Source organism: Xenia sp. Carnegie-2017, unplaced genomic scaffold (assembly GCF_021976095.1).
Source record: "Xenia sp. Carnegie-2017 unplaced genomic scaffold, XeniaSp_v1 HiC_scaffold_4, whole genome shotgun sequence".
NCBI lineage: Eukaryota > Metazoa > Cnidaria > Anthozoa > Malacalcyonacea > Xeniidae > Xenia > Xenia sp. Carnegie-2017.
The window spans coordinates 3,281,602-3,309,423 of record NW_025813504.1 but is presented as its reverse complement, the minus strand read 5'-3'; the positions used below and the strand labels follow the sequence as shown (position 1 = coordinate 3,309,423).

General features: G+C 33.1%; 1 protein-coding gene across 1 annotated transcript; it reads right to left on the bottom strand.

Annotated features, from left to right (window-relative positions):
- Window positions 1–27,701, bottom strand: LOC124455913 (serine/threonine-protein kinase/endoribonuclease IRE1-like). Its single transcript, XM_047006515.1, has 9 exons — window positions 27,615–27,701; window positions 21,642–22,360; window positions 20,973–21,543; window positions 15,607–15,792; window positions 14,327–14,398; window positions 8,035–8,289; window positions 1,749–1,952; window positions 467–538; window positions 1–279 (listed from the first exon to the last, which is right to left on the bottom strand). The coding sequence occupies exons 1-9, from the start codon at window positions 27,649–27,651 to the stop codon at window positions 239–241; spliced, it is 2,157 nt and encodes a 718-aa protein (XP_046862471.1). The 5' UTR covers window positions 27,652–27,701; the 3' UTR covers window positions 1–238.
- Between the last annotated feature and the right edge of the window lie 121 nt (window positions 27,702–27,822).

The following is a 27,822-nucleotide window of genomic DNA, read 5'->3' as shown; positions in this document are numbered from 1 at the left end:
CAGTTTCAATTATATTTAATTATTTCTTTAAAATGTGCAGTTTTGAAAGCAATATCATAGATCTATACATCGTTACAACAATTAAATACTTGCACGAGTGATTGAGTATTAATTCAAAAACCCACTTTTACGTGTTAAGGAATGAGGGAATGAGCGTAAAACGTTCATTAAATATTCTTTATCAAAGGCTGATATATCAAATTAAGATAAAGAAGCAAAAAGGAAAATACTTATCTTGTTATTCAAATATTTCCTCATAACCATGAGTTCGGGTTTGTGCTGTAATAAAATCAAAACAATGAACAATATTTATAAACAAAAACTAAAGAGTATTTGAAGAATCATTGGAATCAACTTGATATAGATTCCAGGTATTTTCACGATTTCACCTCTTTTTTACTATTAAAGAATTCATCTAACAAAGCTCTTAATTTTGTATATTTACCTTCAAATAAAATAAGCTTACCTTTTCTTTTCTTCGTACGAGCTTGTAAATTTGAAGAGGGTTTAGCATTAGCCGTATCATCAGAATTTCTTTCTTTGAAAAAGATATAAAAGTAGAGCAAGTGAACCATAGCGTAAAATAGAAGGGTACTTTTTTATAAAAAAATATGTTTCTAAGGAAAGCCTGATTTAAGTGGAGTTTATAAAGTTAACTGGATTAAATAAAAAAGAAAGATCCATGAATCAATTCTTCAAGTAAATTATTAAATTTTAGCTACACGTTCTTTCCAAGAACAAAGAACATATCAATCTTGGTTTTTAAAGTAATAAATAATTTTTTTAATTCAAATTATTGTAAATCTAGTATTTTTATTAAAATAATCAAAATAAAAAAAAATGAAAAAATGTAAAACTTTATTTATGTTCTAATTTTTACTTAAGTTTCTTCAATTTTTCTAATTTTTACGAAAAAATGTTAAAAGAAACTAGTAGATATTTTTTAACTCATCCTATAGAGAACCAACAAAGTATATTTGTAATAAAAATAACTTGCCCCAGCCTTGTAGCTATGATAAAAAGCAAGAATAATTTTAAATATAGTACTTGAGATTTTTTTTAAGCATCCGTTTATATTAAGTAAAAAACAGATATATCAAAAGAGAAAAATAATTGAACCATGGCAAAACCAAACAAATTTTACTTAGGTAAATGAGCTTAGAAAAGTTTAGGATGAAAAGGCTCTCAGTAGTTTCTAGCCATAAATTGCAAGCCACATAATAAAGCATAAAATGGAAGGAAAACATGGAAAAATTTACCAAAAACAAATTTTCGTTGCATACGTCGTTGTTTCTTAGTAGTTTAATTTAGTTTAGCTTTATTTATATGTTAAAAGAGATTTAAAATATTTTTGTTCCTAAATATATAATGAAGTGCATTACATTGTTCTCAGTTTGCATCAAACTTTAAGAAACAAATCCTTTTTATCTTTTTAAATATAGCTCTACAAATGAACTCTATATAAGAGAACTTAAATAGATAAATGTTAAGGATGGTCAAACGACCTAAAATAAGATCATTACTCCAAATGAATCCAAATTTCACCAGAAACATCTTTAACTAATTTTGTAAATATTCCTGAATTTGTTTTTTCCTGTTCAGATCCAGCCAAACATAAGGTAAGAAGAATTCATGATTTTTAAACACAAAAAACTAAAAAAATTTTGTCTGAAATTTCAAAAACCTCAAAAGTTATACTAAAAAACGCTCATAGATGCTATAATATACAAAAATAAAAAATAACATACCAATACTGTTCGAAGATTCAATAACAACACGATACCGAGGTGCCGGTGGTTTTTGTAGAATTGGCTTCCTTATTATAGGAAGTGGTTTTATTTTGTCATTTTCTTTACTATAACGGTACACATTATCAAGCATGCTTAAAGTCGTTGCCACATGTTCAGGACCAATTGATTTTTTTCGACCGTCTATTGCCAGCTCCGACAATTCTGAAACAGTTATAAAACCAAATAAATCTTAATTGACAAAAACTGGGCCCATTGACTTAGTTAACCCTCTTATCTGATAATAGACTGGTTATAAACTTCTATAGGTATCACAAAGGTGGAGCCTGATAATATGTGCAGCGATACGAGAAATTAGATTCTTGCACGGACTGTTTTCAAATGGACACAAAAGCCAATATTTCATGGCAATGGGGAGCATTTTGATGTCAAATTGAATTAAAAAACTTGTTCTACCCATGACTCTTTTTTTAACTAAAATATTCAGAAAATTTACGTTGGTAAATGTTATCCGCCATCATTCTTATTTGGTCTTTGAATCTTGTACTAGTGGAAACGAAAATGATAATCTGGTACAACTTTATTTATTCCCACTCTGCTATATTAAGGCATTTCTCAGTTGCAAAAAAATCCACAAACTAAAACTTTTTCTTTGCTAAATAAATATTTATTCTTGCTACATGGACAAGGTTTACTTTACTGATTTAAATGTTGACAAACATTGGTGGTTGTTCATGGTCAACAAGGGGACGAAGAAATTGATAAAAACTATTTTGATTGTGAATTCTATTGTTGAATTAGTTCAGTGAACCTGTGTATGCCTTTTCTTTGCAAATAAAGATAAGATTAATTTTATAACAAAGTCGTGAATGTTGAACAGGTCTGAAAAACGAGTTTGGTGATTGAGTCTCAAGTATTGACAATGTACAGTAGAACAAGAGGACTTTTAAACTAGGTAAACATATATTGCTATGAACATTTTCCATTCGCTAGAATGAAAAATGATTCAGCCTTGGAAAAGTAACGATTCAAGTTGACGCAATTTCGTCAGGCAATGAAAATCAAATGTGGAAACAAAGCACACTTAAATTTCATGAGGACTATTTAGTTTAAACGTCTCCAATAAATATATTGATGATGGATATTTAGAACAAAATATTATTCTCCTTGATATTAAGGGAAATACATCCGTAAACGTTCTTGTGATAACAAAAGATACCGACGCAACTCTGTTATTACGTATTTAAATGTTAACTGGTGCCTAAATAATGTGTGGCTAACATTTGTTACATCACAAATATAGCTAATTACGTAAAAAAGTCAGTTTAGAACTGGAGTCATTAATTCTGTTATTTTCTCGATACGCCAAAATGAATACACTCTTATTGGCATAAACTTGTATGTTTCTTAAAGTGAACGGTCATTTAAAAAAACTCCTCATCAATCATTATTGGATCCATTGAATGGTTACTTTAACATAAGTTTAGAAAGTTGACATGCATGTTGCAACATGTAATATTACGACGTTTCTACAAGTACGTTTTGCACTCCGGCACTCGTTAGTCTTTGTAGTAAATAATACCTCATAATTACACTTCAATTAATTTGAATTTATATAATTTAGAAGAAACGAAAACGTAAGAGATTCCCTTTTAGACTTTCGTTAACATAACCATTTTTACAACCCTATACCCTACGTTGAAACGTTCGACTTTTCCACTGAACAAGCATTTACGTACTTGTTAGCAATGAAATTATGAGCTCTCTTAATATATAAATATATATCAAATAATCTATGGTCCCAATGTTCTTTAAAAGGCAGAAAGTGAAAACGACCATTTCAACACCTTGCCCTCCACAAAGTTATTACAAGTAAGCACAGTTAGACGATAATGATTGCTGCAGCAGTACCATGTTTTGTCTTTTTTTCTCCTTCATGAATTGGAAAAGCAGCCATTTATGTTGCTCCTTGGCATAAGGAATATTGTTGGAAGTTTTAAAAGCTAATACATTAAACTAATTTGCATATGTCACTATAATGAATTGTTGTCTATCATTCAGCTTACGAAAATGAGTTAGTGTTGTATCTATGCAGTGTATTTAAAATGTGTCTTTTTATTTCGTTTCACTTGTTAGAAGCCTGCCTCAAAGCTCATAAAGGATGCAGCGAGGCCAATGTTGAATAGCAAACTGCCGAAGTTCTAATATGCTCCAGGCAAGCAAGGTGGTTCCAGATTTGAAAAAACATGTAATTATCATAGAGTGCTGGTTAAAGTATATAGATGCCATTTTTTCTTTGTTCTATTTCCTCAATTTAGACAGGGAGAACTCAACTTATTGTACTCTGTAATGTTTTAGTTAACATATTTAGATTTATATGTTTAATGATGTCAGTTAAAGTCCTGAGGATGTTTGATGTTGATTGACGACAACCTTAGCGGTAGTCATCTTCAGAGTCAAAATTTTTTGAGTCATTTTTTGACTCTGAAGATGACTACCGCTAAGGTTGTCGAAACGTCAGTCAACAACATCAAAAACAGTCCTTCTCAGGACTTTATTAACCTGGACGATCATCATTTACAAACATATAACGATACTCCCGGGTTCAAACCATTTACTTTATATTTGTATTTTCTTGTTTGTGTAAGTTAAGAAGAATACACAAGAACATTATTGCCATGTGTTGTAATATTGCTTTGTTGGTATTGGTCTCCTGTGCCACTATCTGCGGTACTTTATGACCAGCGGTACTCACTCTTATGTTTATCCGCCATATTATTGTTTGTAGCAATTAAGTTGTTTTTTAAAGTTAAATAAAGCCTAAAGAATGGTAAATTACAACAATTTATTTAACTTTACTTTGGTGCGTCTTCGGTTGTCAAGCATGAAGGCGACTGACTGCTGATTTGTTTTGAGTATAAAATGTCTGCCTGCAAGAAAATGTTACCACTTCCTGACAGCTTCAATTATGGTCATTGCTTCCTTCTCTACCGCATGATAGTGGAGCTCACTCCCTTGGAGGGTCTTGGACATAAACGCTACAGGTCTGCCTCCTTGATTTAGTGTAGCAGACAGGGCAGTTTCTGAAGCATCAGTCTCTACAACGAAGGGGAGGTTCTCGTATATAGAGTGTAATGCTAGCTTTCTGCAGCTCGTCCTTTAGCATTGTGAATGCATTCAGGGCATCGCCATGAAGTGGAAATGAGGTTGTTTGTAGTAGCGGTTGTACTTTGTCAGAATAGTTTGGTATTCATTTTGCGTAGTATGCAAACATATCGATAACTCTTTTCAAGGATTTGGAATTTTTGGGAGGAGGGAAGCTTTTAAGTGGACGAAGCCTTTTCTGGTGTGGGGCGATGACATCATTCCCTATACAGTAACCAAGTAGATTGATAGAAGACTTGGACTGTACTGTCTTGTTTTCATTCAAAGTGAGGTTTCGGAGCTTTACAGCCTCTCTGAATTTCCTCACATTTTCGTCGTGTCCGTGCTGATCGCAGCCTGCAACAGTTATATTATCGAGGTAAGGAAATGTATCTTTCAGGCCCTCCTCTTCTACGAACTTGTCCATCGCTCTTTGGAAAACTGCGACGCCGTTGGTTACTCCAAAGGGGATGCGACAGAACTGGTAAAGCTTACCATTGTCGTCGAAACCGGTAAATTTTCGGTCGGCTTTCTTGATCGGTACTTGGTGATAGGCACTCCTTAAGTCGAACGTTGAGAAGACTCTATATGAAACTAGGTTGTTGACCATGTTGTCGATACGGGGTAGCGGGTATGCATCGAGTTCCGTGTAAAGGTTGGCGGTTTGAGAATAATCAATGCAAAGCCGCTTCTTGTGTCGTTGTAGTGGTTCCTTTGATACGACGACTTGAGCCCTCAACGGCAAGGTGCTAGGTTTGATTATGCCTTCAACGAGTAGGTGGTTAATTTCTTGTTTGATAAATTCCTGGTCTTCCTTGCTGAATTTCAGCGACTTGCTTGCGATAGGCTTACATTCAGGGAGAAGGTTGGCGAAGAGGGATGGTTCCTTAATAGATGCTGCTGCAAGAGCACATACAGGTACCCCATTGGGTACTTTAAGTTCGGGCTTTTCACGACCAAACTCAATGACAACACTTTTATGTTCCCTTTGAAAGTCCTGGCTAAGGATGATATCACTACAGAGATCCTTCAGTACCCCTAGACGTACAGATGAATAACACTGGTGGCCTAGTTGGATGTCAACAAAGACATGGCCAAGAACTTTGGCTTTAATTGATGTGAGAGCCATATATAAACTGTCATCTGACTTGAGTAATTTGAGGTTGAGCTGGTTAGCTACCTTGTCGTTGATGTAGCTATCTGAACTCCCAGAGTCAACAAGGGCAGTAAGAACAGTACTATTGACACTGACTTTGGTGGATGCTTGCATAAGGCTCTTTGGACAGGCGGCACTTATGGAGCAGAGTGAGGCAGATCTTATTGATGCTGTAGTCTTATTCTCTTTTACAGCCTGAGACTGGCAAACTTTAGTGTAATGGCCAGTTTTACCACAATTGTTGCAGACACAACTGCGTGTAGCGCACTCCTTTCTATTGTGAATAGGGCCACCACAGAAATAACGATTTCTTTGGGGTTTGACTGCTGCTGACTCATGGTTATCACTTGGTAAAGAATCCTCACAACCACCTTCAGTAGAAATAGAAGCTGCCGAGTTTTCGGTTGGAGCATAGGCTTCAGAGTTTTTCTGGGCTAAGTCTAACGCGTTGGCCTGATTAAACGCCGTCTTCAAGTCGAGTGGCCTGTTCTCCAGAAGTCGTTGGCGGATCAGTGGTAATAGAAGACCATTAATAAATGAGTCATGGACTAATTCCTCCCTATACTGTTCTGCAATCACATTTCTGACGTTACAATCCTTGCTTAACTTTTTAAGTTCCTGTAAGAACTCTGGAAGCGACTCACCAGGCTTTTGGCACTTGTAGCAAGTAGATGACGTGCAAATATTTCATTTGGAGGCTTGATATACAGATTATTTAGTGCTTCAATAGACGAGTCGAAGTCCTGACAATCTTTGATGTAATCGTAAACGTTGTGAGAGACATAATTGATGAGAGTACAGTGTTTGTTTGGGGCTTTATCCCCGCATTCTTGAATGAAGTTGTTGAACGTTCGGAGCCAATGTTTCCACTCTTTCGCGGCTGACGGCGAATTTGGGTCCAAGTCGAGACGTTGCGGTTTCAATATCGTTGCCATATTGAAGAATTTAAATAAATTTAAATAACTTGTTGTAATTTACCATTCTTTAGGCATATGCACTTAAAGAAAGTGAGCATGTGTCTTTCATTGTCCTTCAATTATAAGTAAAACAAAAAGGAATGGACACATATACATGATGTGTACCGTTAAAAACGTTCATTTTAGTGCAGCTATTAGATTTGTGCAAGCTTAAATTTTGTTAACTCAAACTGCATGATTAGATTTATTATAAACAATTTCCTTAGCGTGATATTAAACAATTATTGAATGAATTAGTATATGAATTAAGATTATGAAGGCCAAGGTTTGTTCAATCTACCAACGCTGAGGCAAACAATATGTGTTCTATAGAACACATTGATGCATTGATAATTCTTTATATTACGTGAAAACCCAATTCAATAATTGTTTTATTATTTATATAAAAAAGCAAGTGTTGCTTAAATGTGAGCTTAGTTATTAATGTATATTAAATACATGAAAACATTTCTCAATTCTGGCTGGCACGTATATTACAATTTCATTGGATATTACTTTTCATAACACCATAGTTTTCACACACGCAGCTAGAACAAGGTAACTACTTTTGGCAGTGTTCGTATTTTTTTCCAAACACGTCTTGCAAACGGTGAATTGTAAGCTCGTTCACTAAAGAAAATTTACTTAAACTTGCGCTAGCCATTGCATTTGCTTTGCTTACTTTAATTTATGTTTCACGCCTTTGAAATGTTTTATTTTGATTGGCTTTTAGATCAGTTCTTTGTTTGATTAACCAATCAGGAGAAAATTTTTTTTAAAAAAAATTTCACTGTATTTCCTTTTTTTTTGCACTGTGTTTCTTATTTTCTTCCACTGGTATTTACAATAAATTGCACTGCTCTTAATTAACCAATAAAAACTGAGAAATATTTTCATGTATATTATTAAAGCGTAAATCAATAAAACCAATCCAATGATAGCTTTTAAGTTTTACATGAAAATGGCGATTATAAAAAATGGACAAATGACCTTTTAATTTCAGTTTAACAATATTTAGCAACATTTGCACCTTTTTGAAGAACGTCTTCAGCCAAATTATATTTCTCGATCTTGCGAAGAGCAGCGGCAAGTTCTTCGTACCACAACTGCTTATTTTCTCGTGATTCAAACCAAAACTTTAGCATTTCAAACCCTTGCCAGACCACGTCACGATGATTTAGTTCAATATCTTTTATTTTCGCATCTTTGACATTCAGAAATATTGCCAAATTTTTCCATTTATCAGAAATTTTTCGGGCAAACTCTAGCAGAATTTTGTTAATTTCTGCAAAAAAACAACACGAATATTTAAAAGCAAGCTAATAGCATTTTATTACTTTGGAAGAAAATAATTGAAGAAAATGTTGGACATCCCACATCAACTATATAGATATATATAGCATTGTTAAATTTAACACCAAAGGTGTGTCATGTTGATTTCAGTAAAACTATGGATAACATTAAAATAGTGTTAAAGTAGTAATGTGTCAAAATGCTAGCACCAAATTTGGGTGATATACATTTGAAGTTTTATCAAAGTGCTTTTTGCCACAGTGAAATTGATTCGTAATTTATGCATCATTTAAACTGCATACGGTACGTAGTTATAAATTATCAGCCAACACTGATGATTGCCCAACATAAAATTCAAAATAAAGCCATTTTTTGAGAAACTATTTATTATTTGTAACGTATCGTCATAAACAAGACATCATCAGACAGGTAATTAAAATGATCAAGTGTGCGTTTATATTTACAAATTAGAAGTGTAGTTAAAACTGTTAGATTAAAGTGAGGTGATATGGAGTGTGAAATGGACGCAAAACGTAGTGGGATATTTATAAAAGTTCGAGTGAGATGGAACTGCCTTGGACATTCAGTGTAGGTGTTAGATGTCAGATCAGGACGCTTTCATCGATCATTAAGTCAGGATGGCTAGGTGAGGATGAGATGATAGTGAAGTCGTCAAAGGAAGGCTGTGTGACCTGATATGTTGATATGAGATAGGTTGCTGGATTTGGTAGGGCATGATGACTGTTTTCCTGTCAGGGGCGAAATTCCCAGGTGCTCTAAGATTCTGGTTTAAAGATAGCGTGTGGTTTCACCACGATAGGACGCATTGCAGCGTCGACACTTAAAGAGATAAACAGCACCAGATTTCAGGAACTTGGTAATCTTATCCTTGAAAGGAAAGAAGGAGCAAACGTGTGTAGAAGTACGGAAAACAAATCTCATTGTAACGTAAGGCAAGGCAGCGTTGCAGAGGCGATTAAGTTGAGTGCGTATTTGGAGAGAAGGTAAGGAAGGCAGAAATAGACGAGCCTCTTGGACACGGTGATAATAGGTGGTTTGGGAGAAAAAATGTGGTCAAAAATTTGATAGGGGATGCCATTTAAATCAAAGAGTTTTCGAATCATCTTTAGTTGATTGTGGAAAATTTCGTAGCTCGAGCAGATGTTGAAAGTATGGTGAATAATGGTAGAGATAAGGCAGCGTTTATAAGTGAGGAGGGTGAAGCTATGGAAGTGGTTGAAGAGTCTAGTGAATATGGGTTTCCAGTAAACGGATGTTGCGAATTTTTCGTTAGAACGTGTAATATCAATGTCTAGAAAGAGGAGGTTGTTATTTTATTGGGTTTCAGAAGTGAAAGTTAGGTTAGGATGTTGTTGGTTGAGAAAATTGAAGACATCGCCCTGTCTGGCCCTCGTAGCTACAAAGGACTAAACTTTCTACATGCACAAGATGAAATTGACTGTCTCAACGACCTGAAAAATGACACCACCATCGTCATCATGAAACCCAACAAAGGTAACGTTATAATAATACTTAATAAAGAACACTACAAATTAAAATGGATGATATTTTTTCCAATTTTCCAACGAAACTAAAGTCGAACTACTCAACGAAGATCTGATTAAAACCACCCTACAACGCGAAGCACAGTTATCGTCAAACACTATTAACAAAAACACGTATCTGGAATTATATACCACATTGGATCCCGAATAGGTATTCTATACGCACTGCAAAAATTCATAAATTGACCTTACCCCTCAGACACATGCTCTTATCCATCAACCATTATTCTTATAACATCGCTAAATTCTTTGTCCCAATAATCACTCCACTTACAACACGCACTCTAATCATCAAAGACACTTTTTTATTCGTTCAAGAACTCTTAGACAGCAACATCAACTCAAAGAGTGTTGTTATGGCAAACTTTGACGTAAAGTCACTCTTTACTAACATACCTGTGGACAAAACAATTGACATCATTCTTAAAATCTTATTCTCTAACACGTCCTCATTCAAACAATTTTCACGTTCCCAACTACATAACCTACTCATATTAGCTATAAAAGGCAGTCATTTCATCTTTGACGGTCAAGTCTACCAACAAGTTGACGGTGTTGCAATTGGTAGCCCGTTAGGACCACTTTTTGCCAACATTTTTATGTCACATCACAAACCAAAATGGTTAAATAACTTCCCTTATTATTCAAACCCCTCCTGTACAGACGATACGTTGATGACTGCTTTCTTCTTTTCATTTTCCTGATCACATACCTCTGTTCCTTAATTTTCTCAACCAACAACATCGTAACATAACTTTCACTTCTAAAATCGAACAAATAACAGTCTCCCCTTTCTATACATTGATATCATACGTTCTGACGTGTGTTCGAAAAAAGTTGACATTATTGGTGTAAGAACTGGTCATACAAATTTGATAAATTAGAGTCGTATTGCAGAAGGCAATAAAGTTCGAAAACGCAGTTTCAGGATTGACGGTTGTCTGTAATCTTAACGATATGTATTTACTTATTCCGTATTGCGAAGAATCAACGCTTAGAGCATAAAAATCGTGCACAACCACTGTAAATATCCCATCGAAGTGTTAAATATTATCTTCAAAACACAGTCCCATCGTTAGAGTGAGGTTTGAGAACAGTGAACCAGCACTTTGCACAGATTGTGCGAAACTACCTAATTGGTTGAGAACAAGATTGTCTTTGCGTTAAAACATAACATTGATTTCACCTTCCTCTGATCTGATCATATATTCAAGATAAAATAATCGATTTTTTCTTTAATGTGCAAGTTAATTATAAAATTGACATACATCCTCAAGTTGATTAGTACTACTACAGCAACACGAAGGTTAAAAAACTTTTTGTTCTTCAATAGGCGAATAAAACAATCACAATTTTCTAAGTTGGCCCATGGCCATTTCGTTTCTGATTCATTACAAGAAAGAATGAAGTAAGAACCAATGACTTAAGCTAAGTCTTGTTCAGTTTTCAAATTAACATCAATAACCTTTACACAATCCACGTACATAAAACATGAAGCGTAACCTAATACATCGATAGGAAAGTTGGTAAAATAAATTGTTCACACGTCAATGTTTTCATCCCTTTTATGAGTTTAGGATCAAAATTAAGGAACCGAAATATTTTGTCCCCACGATTTATATCTCTTCAGTTTTTACATATTTTTAATTTTTGCATTTTTAATAATGCTTGTGAGTTAATAAAAAATATTTCAACATAAAGAAGAAAAGGCGCACATGCTCTAAGATTTGTTTCTATAGCTTGGATGATGTAAACAATTATTCATTTTTGTATAAAGAATGTGTCATTATGTACTTTGCAGCGAGAAAACTCCTTAGCTTTTTAAAGAACAAGTTTTTACTCCTGTCTGTTCTCTGTAGAATCTCTTAACTTTTCGTATTGATGATTTTACACCACAACTAAACATATTCTAACCATACTAAATTGAGAAATTATCGTGCAGCAATCTGATTTGTCAGCTACGTGTATTTAGAATCAACCCAATGAAAAACTGATCATCCATGGAAATCTCCCTATTTTAGAAAAGCCACTAATTTTGCAAAGCACTCCAAAAACTTAATAGCATTAAATAAGGTCTGCAAACGGGAGGTTGCAAGAATATTAGGAAATTAATACCTATCATGCCAGGTGTCATTTATTGTCAATTTTACTATAGACTGTTTGAAAAGTGAAAAACAGCAAAAATAAGAAATTGCTTGGAAATTTAATGCTTATATAACACTGCCTGGTCATGATTCTAAAATATAGTTGAGTCGTTGTTACATAATGTTAAGTCTTATATCTCATTTCACATAGAAACTCAAATGCAGTAATTTACTACAGTGTCTTAATCACTAGACTGAGTGCGAGATTTGAAAATGAATCTAATCTCACAATGTAAATATTTAGAATGAGTAAGGCTGTGAAGATGTGCATGGGCTGTTTGATAGCATTTATCCAACAAAGGAATGCCCCGTTCTACATATCTAACACAAAATAACGCAGCCCGTATAAATATAAGGACTACTTGCTAGTCCATTTTCAAGGCAAATATAGAACGTTACAACATCTCAACGATAGGAAAAGACATCATTATGGGTCTTAGAAGCAGAGGCGTAACTAGAACGTTAATCAAGGTAGGGAGGGTATATATTTTTATATATTCAATTGTGCCATGCTGATTTCTTCTAAAATTCAATTCACTTTTAAAAGAAATCAGTAGGGCTCAACAGACTACGCCTCTTTTTAGAGGGAATCTCATACTATATATATTTTGCTAAGAGGAAGAGAATCTGCATAAAAAGACAGAAATTAAACCTGCTTTGCCGAAATGTAAAGTAATATGAGATGTTAGAAAGGTACTGACTGCCAGAATTTAGTAACCCTGACGTCAGAACTCTAACTGAAACAACATACACATAAACTGTTTATGCATCTGTTTTCTTATATGGGGGCAAAGATGCTACACCATTAATAAGTTTTATATAGAACTTGTGCAAAATCATGAAAAACGTATTCAATGCTGGCAACAAATTAAAACACACTTGGTCGGTGCGTGTATCGGAACAAGAAATTTTCTGTTAATTTGACTCAGTTTTTATTTACGTGCTTACTAAATAATGTTGTAATACGCCTTTTACAATAGGTTTCATACTATAGCAAATTCTGCAAACTTTAAAAATATCATGTTTCTACGTAGTGACGTAGTTGATGAAGAGTTGGAGTTAAAAAATTGAGCAAGACATACCTTAAATTGAAGTTATACAAATTAATTCTACTCTTCATCATGATAAGCGAAGCCATAACATGCCTTTTCATGCCTTTTTTATTGTATTTTAGATATTAGATATTATTTGTTATTATAACTTTACTAATTTAGATATTTGTAATTCAGCCGCAAGGCTGCAATTAATATTTTAATAAACAACTTACTTACTTACTTACTTACTTATGTCGTTGTAATACAACAGCAATAACACCCGTGCATCTTTGTATATGGTTTGCGTTAAATAGTACATGTTGAATTTGTATTCTTTTCATGCTAGTCGTCTGTCCCTCACTCATGGCAAGAAAGAAATACAATCAAATTTGGCCGTAAGAAAATTTGCTCGGTTTTTAACTTAACTGCACGCAAGTGCTTCACATATTTCACACGTAATAACGGCAAACAGTGCAACATAGTGAAGATATGAAAAAGCTGGTTACACTAAATTGTTTCAAGTGTAAATGTTGCCATGCCAGTATTTATTGTTTTAAGATCAAAATTCTGCACGGAAGTATTTTTCTCCCAAGCTTTATGTCTTCTAAGTTTTTATATTTTTTTAAATTTTTTATACGTTTGATATTGTGCGTTAACAAAAATTGCAGCATAAAGAATGTAACGCAAACATGTTCTAAGATTTGAAATTCACTTTATGCGTGAAACTATTTGGTTTCAGCGAAGAGTTATTTGTGGGATAGATTATTTATGTAGACAAAATGGTTATTTTTAAATTTGATTTAAAATAGTTGTGATAGTAAATTTGTCAATGAAGAATACCATTTAATCGATTTTGGTTCTTGTCTTCAACATTTTTCCCTATGGAACTGTATCTTTTTTTGGGAAGGAATATAGAAAAATTAGACACCTGGCTGTGCTTATGTTTGAGGTTTTATGTATAAAATTTGTTATAATCAATGCTGGTTTTCAAACTACCTTAATGTCACAAAAGTGACATGTGTTATTTGAAATACTACAACCTAAAAATAACACCAAAATTTGCAACGTTTCGCGTTATCTGTGATTGGAAAATGTTCTAACCACCTAGTTTCATAACAATGAACAATATTTATAAACAAAAACTAAAGAATATTTGAAGAATCAATTTTATCAAATTGATACAGATTCCAAGTATTTTCACGATTTTCCCTCTTTTTGACTATTAAAGAGTTCATCTAACAAAGCTCTAAATTTTGTATATTTACTTTCAAATAAAATAAGCTTACCTTTTCTTTTCTCCGTATGAGCTTGTAAATTGGAAGAGGGTTTACCATCTACAGTATCATCAGAATTTGTTTCTTTGAAAAAGATATAAAAGTAGAGCAAGTGAACCATAACGTAAAATAGAAGGGTACATTTTATAAAAAATATGTTTCTAAGGAAGGCCTGATTTAAGTGGAGTTTATAAAGTTTAACGGATTAAATAAAAAAGAAAAAACCATGAATCAATTCTTTAAGTAAATTATTAAATTTTAGCTACACTTTCTTTCCAAGAACAAAGATACATATCAATCTTGGTTTTTAAAGTAATAAATAATTTTTTTTAAGTCAAATTATTGTAAATCTCCTATTTTTATTAAAATATTCAAAATAAAAAAACTGAAAAAATGTAAAACTTTATTTATGTTCTAATTTTTACTTAAGTTTTTTCAATTTTTCTAATTTTTAGGAACAAAAGTTAAAAGAAACTAGTAGATATTTTTTAACTCGTCCTATAGAGAACCAACAAAATATATTTGTAATAAAAATAACTTGCCCCAGCCTTGTAGCTATAATAAAAAGCAAGAACAATTTTAAATGGAGTACTTGAGATTTTTTTAAAGCATACGTTTATATTAAGTAAAAAACAGATATATAAAAAGAGAAAAATAACTGAACCATGGCAAACCAAACAAATTTTACTAAGGTATATCAGTTTAGAATAGCTTAGGATGAAAAAGCTCTCAGGAGTTTCTAGCCATAAATTGCAAGCCACATAATAAAATATAAGATGGAAAGAAAACATGGAAAAATTTACCAAAAACCAATTTTCGTTGCATATGTCGTTGTCTCTTTGTAGTTTAATTTAGTTTAGTTTTATTTATATGTTAAAAGAGATTTAAAATATTTTTGTTCCTAAATATATATTGAAGTGCATTACATTGTTCTCAATTTGCATCAAACTTTAAGAAACAAATCCTTTTTATTTTTTTTAAGATAGCTCAACAAACGGACTCTATATAAGAGAACTTAAATTGGTAAATGCTAAGGATGGTTAAACGGCCTAAAATAAGATCATTAGTCCAAATGAATCCAAATTTCACCAGAAACATCTTTAACTAAATTTGTAAGTATTCCTGAATTTGTTTTTTCCTGTTCAGATCTAGCCAAACATAATGTAAGAACAATTCATGATTTGTAAACACAAAAAACTTAAAAAAATTTGTCTGAAATTTCAAAAACATTAAAAGTTACACTAAAAAACGCTCATAGATGCTATAATATACAAAAATAAGAAATAACATACCAATACTGTTCAAAGATTCAGTACCAACACGATACCGACGACGTGGTCTTATTAGAATTGGCTTCTCAAATGACAAATCATTTTCTTTACTATAACGGTTCACTTTTCTACACTTGCTTAAAGTCGTTGCCAGATGTTCAGGACCAACTGATTTTTTTCGACCGTCTATTGTCAGCTCCGACAATTCTGAAACAGTTATAAAACCAAATAAATCTTAAATGACAAAAACTGGGCCCATTGACTTAGTTAACCCTCTTATCTGATAATAGACTGGTTATAAAGCTTCTATAGGTATCACAAAAGTGAAACCAGATAATATATGCAGCGATACGACAAATTAGATTCTTTCACGGACAGTTTTCAAATGGACACAAAAGCCAATATTTCATGGCCATAGGGAGCATTTTGATATCAAATTGAAATAAACAGCTTGCTCGACCCACGACTTTTTTTTAACTAAAATATTCGGAAAATTTACAATGGTAAACGTTATCCACCATCATTCTTATTTGGTCTTTGAATCTTGTACTAGTGAAAACGAAAATTATAATCTGGTACAACTTTGTTTATTCCCACTTTGCTATATTAAGGCATTTCTGAGTTGCATAACAATCCAAAAACTAAAATTTTATATTGCCAAATAAATATTTACTCTGGCTACATGGACAAAGTTCGACTTTACTGATTTAAACGTTGACAAATATTGGTGGTTCTTGAAACGTATATTGTTCATGGTCAACAAGGGGATGAAGAAATTGATATAAACTATTTTAATTGTGAATTCTATTGTTCAATTGGTTCAGTGAACCTGTGTATGCCTTTCCTTTGCGAATAAAGATATGATTAATTTTTTAACGAAGTCGTAAAAGTTGAACAGGTTCGAAAAACGAGTTTGGTGATTGTGTCATAAGTATTGACAATGTATAGTGGAACATAAGGACTTTTTAACTTTGTAAACACATATTGCTATGAACATTTTCCATTCACTAGAATGAAAAATGATTCAGCCTTGGAAAAGTAACGATTCAAGCTGACACAATTTCGTCAGGCAATGAAAATCAAATGTGGAAACAAAGCACACTTAAGTTTTATGAGGATTATTTAGTTTAAACGTCGCCAATAAATATATTGATGATGGATGTTTAGAATCAATTATCGTTTTCCTCGATACTGAGGGAAATACGTCCGTAAACGTTCCTGTTATGACAAAGATTCCGACGCAACTCAGCTATTACGTATTTAAATGTTAACTGGTGCTTATATAATGTGTGGCGAACATCTGTTACATTATAAATATTACTAATAACGTTCAAAAAGTCAGTCTCGAACTGGAGTCATTAATTCTGTTATTTTCTCGGTACGCTAAAGTGAATACACTCTTATTCGCATGAACTCTCGCATGAACTTGTATGTTTCTTAAAGTGAACTGAACTTCTTAAAGTGAACATGTTGCAACATGAAATATTACGACGCTTGTGCAAGTACGTTTTGCACTCCGGCACTCGTTAGTCTTTGTAGTAAATAATACCTCATATTTACACCTCAATTAATTTGAATTTATATAATTTAGAAGAAACGAAAACGTAAGAGATTCTATTTTAGACTTTCGTTAACATAATCATATTTACAACCCTATACCCTACGTTGAAACGTTCGAATTTGCCAATGAACAAGCATTTACGTACTTGTTAGCTATGAAATTATGAGCTCTCACTATATATATATATCCAGATTTAAAGTAACATGTCATTATCATAGAGTGCTGGTGAAAGTATATAGATGGCATTTTTTCTTTGTTTTATTTCCTCAATTTAGACAGGAAGAAGTCAATTTATTTTACTCTGTAATCTTTTAGTTAACGAATTTGTATTTTCTTGTTTGTGTAAGATAAGAAAAATACACAAGAACATTATTGGCATATGCACTTAAAGAAAGTGAACATGTGTCTTTCATTGTCCTCAATTATAAGTATATTTGTATTATAAACATCTTCAATTATAAGTAAAGCAAAAAGGAATGGACACATATACATGATGTGTACCTTCAAAAACGATCATTTTAGTGCAGGTATTAGATTTGTGCAAGTTTTAAATATTGTTAACTCAAACTGCATGATTAGATTTATTATAAACAATTTCCTTAGCGTGATATTAAACAATTATTGAATGAAATAGTATATGAATTAAGACTTATGAAGGCCAAGGTTTGTTCAATCTACCAACGATGAGGCAAATAATATGTTCTATAGAACACATTGATACATTGATAATTCTTTATATTACGTGAAAACACAATTCAATAATTGTTTTATTATTTATATAAAGAAGCAAGTGTTGCTTAAATGTGAAAAAGGTGCAGTAGTGATTAAAGTTTTGTTCACTTTTTTTGCTTCTCGTGCGTATGAGATGACGTTGTAGCGCGAGATAATTTCTTATATCTGACGTACGTACGTAGTGGCAATCATATAAGTGGATTTATTCCATTGCTTTTAAGTGAATGAACTAAAAAATACTTTGATCCATATGTTTATATAAAGTAAATTAAGAAGCTATACATACAGCAGACGATTCAGTTTTCTATTTAAATGGTATCTCTTACAGACAAATATGTCAATGTTGTTGTAGGTGGTAAGACATATAAAAATGGTATATAGACTACCATTTTCTAATAATAATATATGTTATTTTCTTGCAGGTCCAAAAAGGCAACTTATTGGAATCGGCTTAATTAGCATTTTTTTAAATATGTATATTAAAACACGCACAGCAAAATAGATGAATTAAAAGTTGATTATGTGGAAATTAAACTTTACTTCGTATCATTGGAAAGGCTATTTTATGATTTTACAAATAATGCATCATTAATTGAATGTTAAATGAACGTCGGATAAACGTCAGGTAAACGTTGTATGAACGTCGGATAGATATTGTATGAACGTTGAATAAACCCCCCTTTCTGGACATTGATATCACACGTTCTGACGGAAAATTCGTAATATCCGTTTACCAGAAACCCACATTCACAGGACTCTTCACCCACTTCCATAGCTTTATTCCCCTCACTTATAAACGCTGCCTTATCTCTACCATTATTCACCGTATTTTCAACATCTGCTCAAGCTATGAAAACTTCCACAATCAACTAGAGATGGTTCGAAATCTCTTTGATTCAAATGGTTTCCACTCTAATTTTTTTGACAACACTGTTTGCCTCTTCCTCGACAATGTCTTTTCCCCCAAACCACCTATTATCACCGTGCCCAAGAAGCTCGTCTATTTCTGCCTTCGCCACACAGGCTCACACTCTCTCCAAATACGCACCCAACTTAACCGCCTTTGCAACACTGCCTTGCCTCACGTTAACATTAGGTTTGTTTTCATCCTTCTACACACGTTTGCTCCTTCTTTCCTTTCAAAGATAAGATTCCTAAGTTCCTGAAATCTGGTGCTGTTCATCTCTTTAAGTGTCGACCCCGCAACGCGTCCTATGTTGGTCAAACCACACGCTATCTTTAAACCAGAATCTCAGTCAATCGACAGTCATCATGCCATACCAAATCCAGCGTCCTGTCTCATATCAATACATCAGGTTACACAGCTTTCTTTGATGACTTCACTATCATCTCACACTCCTGACTTAATGATCTATGAAAGCCTCCTGTTCTCCAATCAAAAACCTGCACTGAATGTCCAAGGCAGTTCCATCCCACTCAAACTTTTCTAAATAACCCAGTACCTTTTGCGTCCATTTCACAATCCATATAACCTCACTGTAATCTGACACTCATAACAACACTTCTAATATGTAAATATAAACGCACACTTGATTATTTTAATTATCCACCTCATGATGTCTTGTGTAAAGATGATACGTTACAAATAATAAATAATTTCTTATAAAAAATGGCTTTATTTCGAATTTTTTCTTTGGCAATCATCAGTGTTCGCTGATAATTTATAACTAAGTACTGTATGCAGTTTAAATGATGCAAAAAATTACGAATCAATTTCACTGTAGCAAAAGGTACTTTGATAAAACTTCCAATATAGATCACACAAATTTGGTGCTAGCATTTTAAAACATTACTACTGTAAGCACTATTATATTGTTATCCATAGTTGTACTGAAATCAGCATGACACACCTTTGATGTTACTTTAACATCCCCTCTCCCACCCCACTAAAAGTTATAGTTTTGTCCCTTTATAGAGCAGTCCGTGCTGCAAATTTTAGAAAACATGATCGAATCGTTGAGTTCTGTAAGCGATATTTCAGCAGCAGAGTTATTAAACACCCCTCCCCCACCCCACTAAAATTTATAGTTTCGGCCCTTTATACAGTGGTCCGTGCTACAATACCTAAAAAAAGAGGTTACAGCCATTGAGTTCTGTAACAGATATTTCAACAGCAGCATTATTAAATACCCCCTCTCTCACCCACTAAAAGTTTTAGGTTTGGCCCTCTGTACAGTGGTCCGTGCAACAGTATCTGAGAAAACTTGATATAGCCATTGAGTTCTGTAAGCGACATTTCAGGATCAGTGTTATTCTTGCTCAATTGGCTGGCTTAAGTCGTAAGTGGCCTGGTCTGATTCACGTGCACGTTTTTATAGAGGTCATCAAGCCAGTTGAAAATCATTAATTAAGACACAGTTTGAATCATAAATGAGATTCTTGGACTCATTTGCTCTTCTAGTATAGTCCAAATAATTACATTTATTTATTTTGAGATCAGTGGGAGTAATTTATTGAAATCAATGAATAAAGTCGTTGTTTTTATGTTTTGCAATTAGTAACGTTATTTGCTTATTTATTTTGGGAAATTTTCTAGTGGAAAAAACTGATACAGCAACTTTTATGCTCTATGCAACTTTCAAAATGCAATTCTAAGTAAAAAGTGTTCAAAATTTAATTCTAAGCTAGAAAATGATCTTTGTGGACTTTTGAATGATGTTCAAATTGAAATGGTAATCTTCAGTATACTTAGCAAGGAGAGAGCTCAAAAAATCTTGTAATTTTCTTAAATTTATAATTTAGAAGGTCGTTTAATAAATGTGGAATTTAATGCTACATTTGTCATAATGAAAATTGTACTTAGCCTACTTTTTATTGTGGAACTTTGAGAATTCACATCGTCAAATTGGTTCATTTTTACAATCTGTAAACTTTTTACAAAATATACTTTTGGTAGTAATGAATATTTTTCTCATAATATTTTTTCTCTTCGAATTTAAGTATATAAAGACTGATGAGCAACGAAATGATGTCACTATCAAGTAAAAATAATATGTAATCAAATTGCTATTGTACAACGATCACATATCTAAAGTGTAAAAAAAAATGAGAAAATTACAGCTAGTATGCTTACCTTTCAATTCATTATTTGACCTGACAGCTGCATGAATCCAAACAGGGAGAGTGGGGAATGTTTTAACAAAATAAGCCCTGTAATCGCCAATCTTATAATATGGTTCTGGTTGTGGTAGAGGTCGTGGCCGATCGTTCCAATGCATGCCAATATTTTGAATGAGCTTTAAGCATTCTGTCCATGAAGATCCATACTTTCTTCCATTTACCAAATATTCATAAACATCGTTATCTATTTGACTTTTCCAATTTGAAGATTCAATATTTATTTGTTGGACGATACTAGATTGGGGATCATTTCTTTTAATCGACAGTAAGTCACCAACTTTACATAAAAAGTGAAATTTCTCGTCATCCGACAGAAGAAATGGATGTTTTAAGGCTTCGTTGGCAGATGGTCTTTCTTCTGGTTGTAGTTTTAACATCCATGACAGAAGGTCTTTTAATGTTGCATCCTTGATTTCGGCCAAACCAACAGGTTTCCCATTCAACATGTTGTCCAGTCTAAACCGTTTAGTTCCAAAAGGATGTTTCCCTTTTGTTGCAACATAATAAGCCCCCATTCCTGCATTCTAAGATAATGAAAAATGTAACATTAACAGCAAAACTAAACTTTCACAAAACTAAATTTCCCTATGAGTTTTGTAAATGTTAACATTTTTACACTTACATATACATCAGACTCTTTTTTGTAACGTGCTTTATTTGGATCTTCATTACGTGCTTCATTTGAATCTTCGTCTTCACAATATGATTCAGGAGCATTCCAATATTCAGTTCCCCTGTTAAAATTGCTTTTGTATGTTTTAGATCCATTCTTCAACATTCGACTAATGCCAAAGTCAGCTATCAGAAAATTGCCGTCTACGTCACGGAGAACATTGGACGGTTTCAAATCCCGATGAAGAATAGAATCTGGGCCCCTATGAAGATCATCTAATCCATTCAAAATTTGTCTAAGAATATCGGGAAGAGCTTTTTGAAGATAATGCAGAGTAGAATCATTCACAAACTTCTCCAGTGATTCCTCACATAAGTCTAAGATCAAATAAACATACTCTGTTCCAGTATCTTCCTCTAAGAAGTAATAATTCACAACATATTTCGACTTTTTTGCATTGAATTCATTTAAAATTTTCTTTTCATGCTGTGCAGGCTGGAGGTAGTTATCTCTACGCATTTGCTTCACTGCTTTACCGTAGCCATTATTTGTCAGTCCAAGATAAACACGGGTTTCATTACTTCCTTCGCCAAGCTTAAACTTCTCCGAGAAAATTACGCGTACATTGCCCACATGTTTAATGTCTGCTCCGGGATAACACAATTCTGACAACAGACTTCTATGCTGAACTGAATGACCAAGATATTCCCACTCTTGCAAACGCCATTCTTCAAATGACATAAAAGTATTACATTCTTAGGTGAGTGCAACAAAACTAATCCAATTCATAAGAATAGGTAGCTCAAATTTACTCAAATACACTAAAAATTTGGATAACGACTTTAAATTTTTGCAAAATCTTAGGACCAATCATTAAAATTGTCAAAAATTAATCAATTATGCAAACATATATCGGTTAAGATTAAAGGCAAGCGATTTAGGAAAATGTTGGTTTTAATTTAATATAGCACTTTCGTTTAAACAGCGCAATGCTTACAAAATGATTTTTAGTGTAGAAAAATGAAAGTTTTTGAAGGATGTAACTATTTCTTAAGCTTAAGTATATATTTCATAGTGGAATATATAACAAAACGGCTTTGTTTTAACCAAAGATTTTTTCACTCTTTTGCCTTTTAGATAAAGTTTCTAACCTTTACTACTAAACTTTTTATAAAATTACAGATTAAAGAGTCTTTACTTGCCCAACCTCCATGCTCTGTCAACTGTCTTATTTCCATTGCCACTATCTCAAAACCATACAACAATGTTGGATTTGTACAGTATTGTAAACCTTTCTTTTCATGTTAGTGGAAGCTATTTTGCCATTTAACACAAAGGACTCATTTCTCCAACCCATCCACATACACTCTACATCAATCTAAACTTCTACTTCGTGTAACCACATTACTCTTTCCTCTACATTCTAGAGCATGATTCCTCTTCTCCATTACATGGAAACATTTGGCCTGTGGTTAATTTACACTAATGAAAACCGTATGAATAGATAGTGTTAGTATGAAAATTTCTAAAAATGAGCACCTTCCTAACTAAAGCTAAGACTTCGTCATTCAGGATGATAAACAAGTAGAGGTTCCCCTTGTCTTCCTTCAGTGTATTCATACATATCCTATTCTTTGGTTTTCCTCTACGCTTCTTACTGTGTACGTAACTGATAATTCCCTTCACCCTATCTACGTAGGCCTTGCTTACATGAGACCGGAACAAAGTCAAACCGGGATGAAAATCAGAATTTGTTGCATGTTTACATGGACCTGCAGGAAGTCACGAAAAATCTTTATTTGCGTAATGCCTTCTTTGCAGGCTAATTTTATGTTTATATATATTGGAATATATTGTTATGTAAAACAAGGGCATTACGCCATACGATTTTTATTGTTGTTAATCACAACATTTTTTAAATAATATAGTGAACATTGATTGAGCGAAACATTAGATGCATATTTGAATTATAACTTTGCGATGTTTTCATCGTAGTGCATATGCTCGCTTTAATAATTTGACCATTTCTCTAGTACTTATAATTAAATGTTATTTATAAATTAAATTGCACAGAAAGAGTGTAAATGCTTGTATATTTTAGCATAACATTGAAATACCGGCTGAAATTTGCAACACACAAACTCGTTTAATTAATCATCAAATCTGAAAGAAACATAAACAAAACAAAAATATGTCTTCGTTTTATTATATATTTAACATAAAAATTGTTGTAAATTACACTCAACATTCTTAACTACGTTGTTATGAAGTATTAACTATGTTTAAGGTTTTATCGTGGACGCATGTGTACGTTCGGGCAAAGTTCGTTGTTTTTCTTTTATCTTAATAAAACATTCCTTTATGTTCAAAGTGTTTTCTCTTCTAAAAAAAATCGTAATACGAGCAAAAATAGCAAGCAAAACAGGCTTGAAAAACGAGTTTTAGTGATTGGGTCTCAAGTATTGACAATGTAACAGTGGAACAAGAGGACTTTTAATCTTGATAAACACATATTGCTATGAACATTTTCCATTCAAAAGAATGAAAATTGATTCAGCCTTGGAAAAGTAACGATTCAAAAACTATATTGATGATGGATATTTAGAAACCAATATCATTCTCCTTGATATTGAGGAAAATACGTCCGTAAACAATCCTGTGATAACAAAAGATCCCGAAGCAACTCTGTTATTACGTATTTAAATGTTAACTGGTACTTATTTAATGGGTGGCAAACATCTGTTACATTACATTACAATTATTGCTAATAACGTTAATAAAGTCGGTCTCGAACTGGAGTCATTAATTCTGTTATTTTCTTGGTACACTAAAATCAATACACTCTCATTGGCGTAAATTTGTATGTTTTTTAAAATGAACGGTATCTTCACAAAAACGCTTCATGAATCATTATTGGATTTATTGAATGGTTACTTTATCGTAAGTTTGGAAAGTTGACATGCATGTTGCAACTAAAATATTACGACGCAACTACATTGCTATTTATCGGGGAACTCCTCTCTGATAGAGGCATTTCACCAGAAACTTCTCAAATCATCCAGCAGTCTTGGCAGACCGGTACAAAGAAACAATATTCTAAATACCTTCACCGTTAGCGATACTAATGCAACGCAAACAATATCGATCCTGTCGCGTCCTCCGTAGAAGAGGGCAATAATTTTCTTACAAAATTATACACGGAAGGTTTATCCTACAGCGGTATTAATAGTGCAAGGAGCGCCTTATCTACCATCCTAATACTACCAAGTAGCATCTCGTGTTGTACACATCCACTTGTTGCTAGGTTTGCTAAAGGTGTATTTGTTGCAAGATCAGCTCTTCCTAGATATGCCATGGTCTGTGAATTTTCAGTCTTATTCAAACATCTTCGAAATCTCCACCCTCCAAAAGATCTCAATTTGAAATCATTAACATTGAAAACAGAAATGCTTTTAGCTTTATTATCTGGTAAGCGATACCAAACACTTCATGCATTGGATATTTCTCATATCGAGAAGAAAAAAGATCAAATAGATTTTAATGTACACCAACTGCTTAAAACATCTAAACATGGTAAGCATGCTGCTCCTTTAGAATTTCGGGCTTATCCACCAGAGTTTGGGTTTTATGTATTCAATTACTTGTCTCATTATCTAAATACCACTTCACCAATACGAAATGGTGCAAGACAACTCCTATTGTGCTATAAAAACCTTATCATTCAGTCACTTAAGCGATCATTTCCCGTTGGTTAAAATACGTGTCAAAGGATGCTGGTATAAATACTAAGGTTTACAGTGCACACAGTGCTAGAACTGCATTAACTTCGGAGGCAAACGCATTGAATATTTGAACTTTATTATGAATGCAGCTACATGGAGTAATGAACAAAATTTGCAAATATTTATAATAAACCAATTGAGGCGAAAAACTTTGGCAATGATCTATTTTCTGCCATTTGTGATTCATAAAATGTGAAATTTCAATTATATAATTTTGTTATTAGTTATTGCGCATTTTCACATTGCTTTAAAATCTCACTTGACTTCCGAGTGACGTACAACAGTGACGAAATAGAATTAGAAAATTAAACGAGACTTACCTGAAGTCGAAGTCTGATTGAAATTCTATGAGTTACAATTCAGAAAAGTAGTCACCCACTGAACTACTAACTTATTCTTTTCAAATGATGTTAAATACTACTTGCCTTCCAATATATATAAGGATGTTTGCAAATTTTTTAAAAACTGATCTTGATAATGCGCGCTCTATCTTAGATGACTTCCTAGTTCCTGAACAGTAACTCATAGAATTTCAATGAAACTTCGACTTCAGATAAGTCTCGTTCAATTTTAAACTTTCGTATGTTTTAGACTATCGTTAACATAACCATATTTACAATCCTATAAGCTACATTGAAACGTTCGAATTTACCTATGAACAAGCATTTACGTACTTGTTAGCAATATAATTATGACGAATATTCCAAAATCACTTTTTTTTTAATACAACTTCATAGTATACAATCGTCAAGTTACTAGCCAGAAAAACGGTGGACTTAACGCATGCGCACAAAAAATATGCCAAGCATTACGCAGTCAATAAGTGGGGATTTGAGATCACTTTATACGTATTCAAAGCCTCAGTTTCTCTCAACTGATTCTATGATTTGAAATATCTAGAAGAGAATGTTTCTATAGATGTAGAAATGACTTTACTGATGATTAGATAGAGTGTGATTTTTATGTCGCTCTCAATATGTGTGAATGTGAGTGAGCTTTTAGTATACGGGCATAGACTTCTTCAAGGATTTTTATTGCCGAAATAAATATAAATCTCAGAGCATCGACGACATTTCCGTCAAGCAACTTCGTGAATATCTCAAGAAATATATTAGATTTTGGTACGAAAGAGAAAGAACAACGGAAAATACAAAACAATTATGTTCCTTCGTAAGAAAGGGTTTGTCTACGTTGAATTTTAAATCGTACGCACTCACCTACCAAGAAGTAGTTTATTTAAATTATATATAATATACATGTCGTCGTATAGATGGCTTAGAGGCAAATCAAACATTGTAAAGGCTTAGTGCAAAAGCTCAAACAAAATATTTCACTTTTAAAATGCATAAAATTCAGTCAAAATTCATCTATAGCGTGTCTACGCTATATACTAGTCATTCAGTGGTGGATTTAAATTTATATTAGAAGATTAATAAATACAACGCTTTATATGGCCTCATTTTGTTATAACAATAAAATCATGTTATGAATATTATTTATTGATTTTTAAATCGTCGAATCGTCCGACTCCCAGTCTGCATTTAAACTTAACATCGTCCAATCATGTTTCCCATTAATCATAACTCACTACTTTAAGGGGGTGTTTACATGAATCCGGAATGACTTTCAATCCCGATCGAAACGTGATGTCAATCCGTGTTTACATGAAACTAATTGTTGTTTTTCTTCGCACTCATTTTAACCCATTTAGCCTCTTTATTTGCTTACGAGCTTCAATTTGCCGGAAGACAATACCCATGGCACATGCGTGCTTCGTCATTAATCACAATATCATTCCAGAATGAAACTCAATTCGCGTTTACATGAGATAACAAGTAAATTTCGATCCGGAATGAAATTTCGATCCGGAATGAAACTAGGAATGAACTCGATCCGGATCGAGTTGTGACTCATTCCGGATTCATGTAAACATTTAATAGGATTTCATTTAAAGTGGAATGAGTTCATTCCGGATCGAAACTCATTCCGGATTCATGTAAACACCCCCTAAGGGAACGCACGACAAATAATTGTTAAATGTTTGTTGAATACTATTGGTTTTGTGAAAATTTTAACGCTTGACAAACAAAGCAAGCTAAGAATATATTTAAAGTACGAAATCATTAATATAACAGATAAAATAACTGATCATCTATGACGTATAGTAATTATAACTTTATTTATTTTTTGTGTATTATACCTTGAACTGATAACGATTTCAACTTTCTTGAACTCATCTCATAAAAACATCATACGCATCCTCTAATTCCGTGTATAATAAATGTTTTTATGCAAAGGAATTTGAACCATCGTAGGAATATATTGTTATGTAAAGCAAGGGTATTACACCATATGATTTTTATTGTTGTTAATCATAACATTTTTAAATAATATAGTGAACATTGATT

Coding starts and splice junctions, on each gene's coding strand:
- LOC124455913 (XM_047006515.1), bottom strand. CDS start 27,651: ATGAGTTCAAGAAAGTTGAAATCGTTATCAGTTCAAG. Junction 1,953..8,034: donor TGAAGACGTTCTTCAAAAAG/GTGCAAATGTTG, acceptor TAACTGTTTCAG/AATTGTCGGAGCTGGCAATA. Junction 539..1,748: donor TGAATCTTCGAACAGTATTG/GTATGTTATTTT, acceptor TCTTTTTCAAAG/AAAGAAATTCTGATGATACG.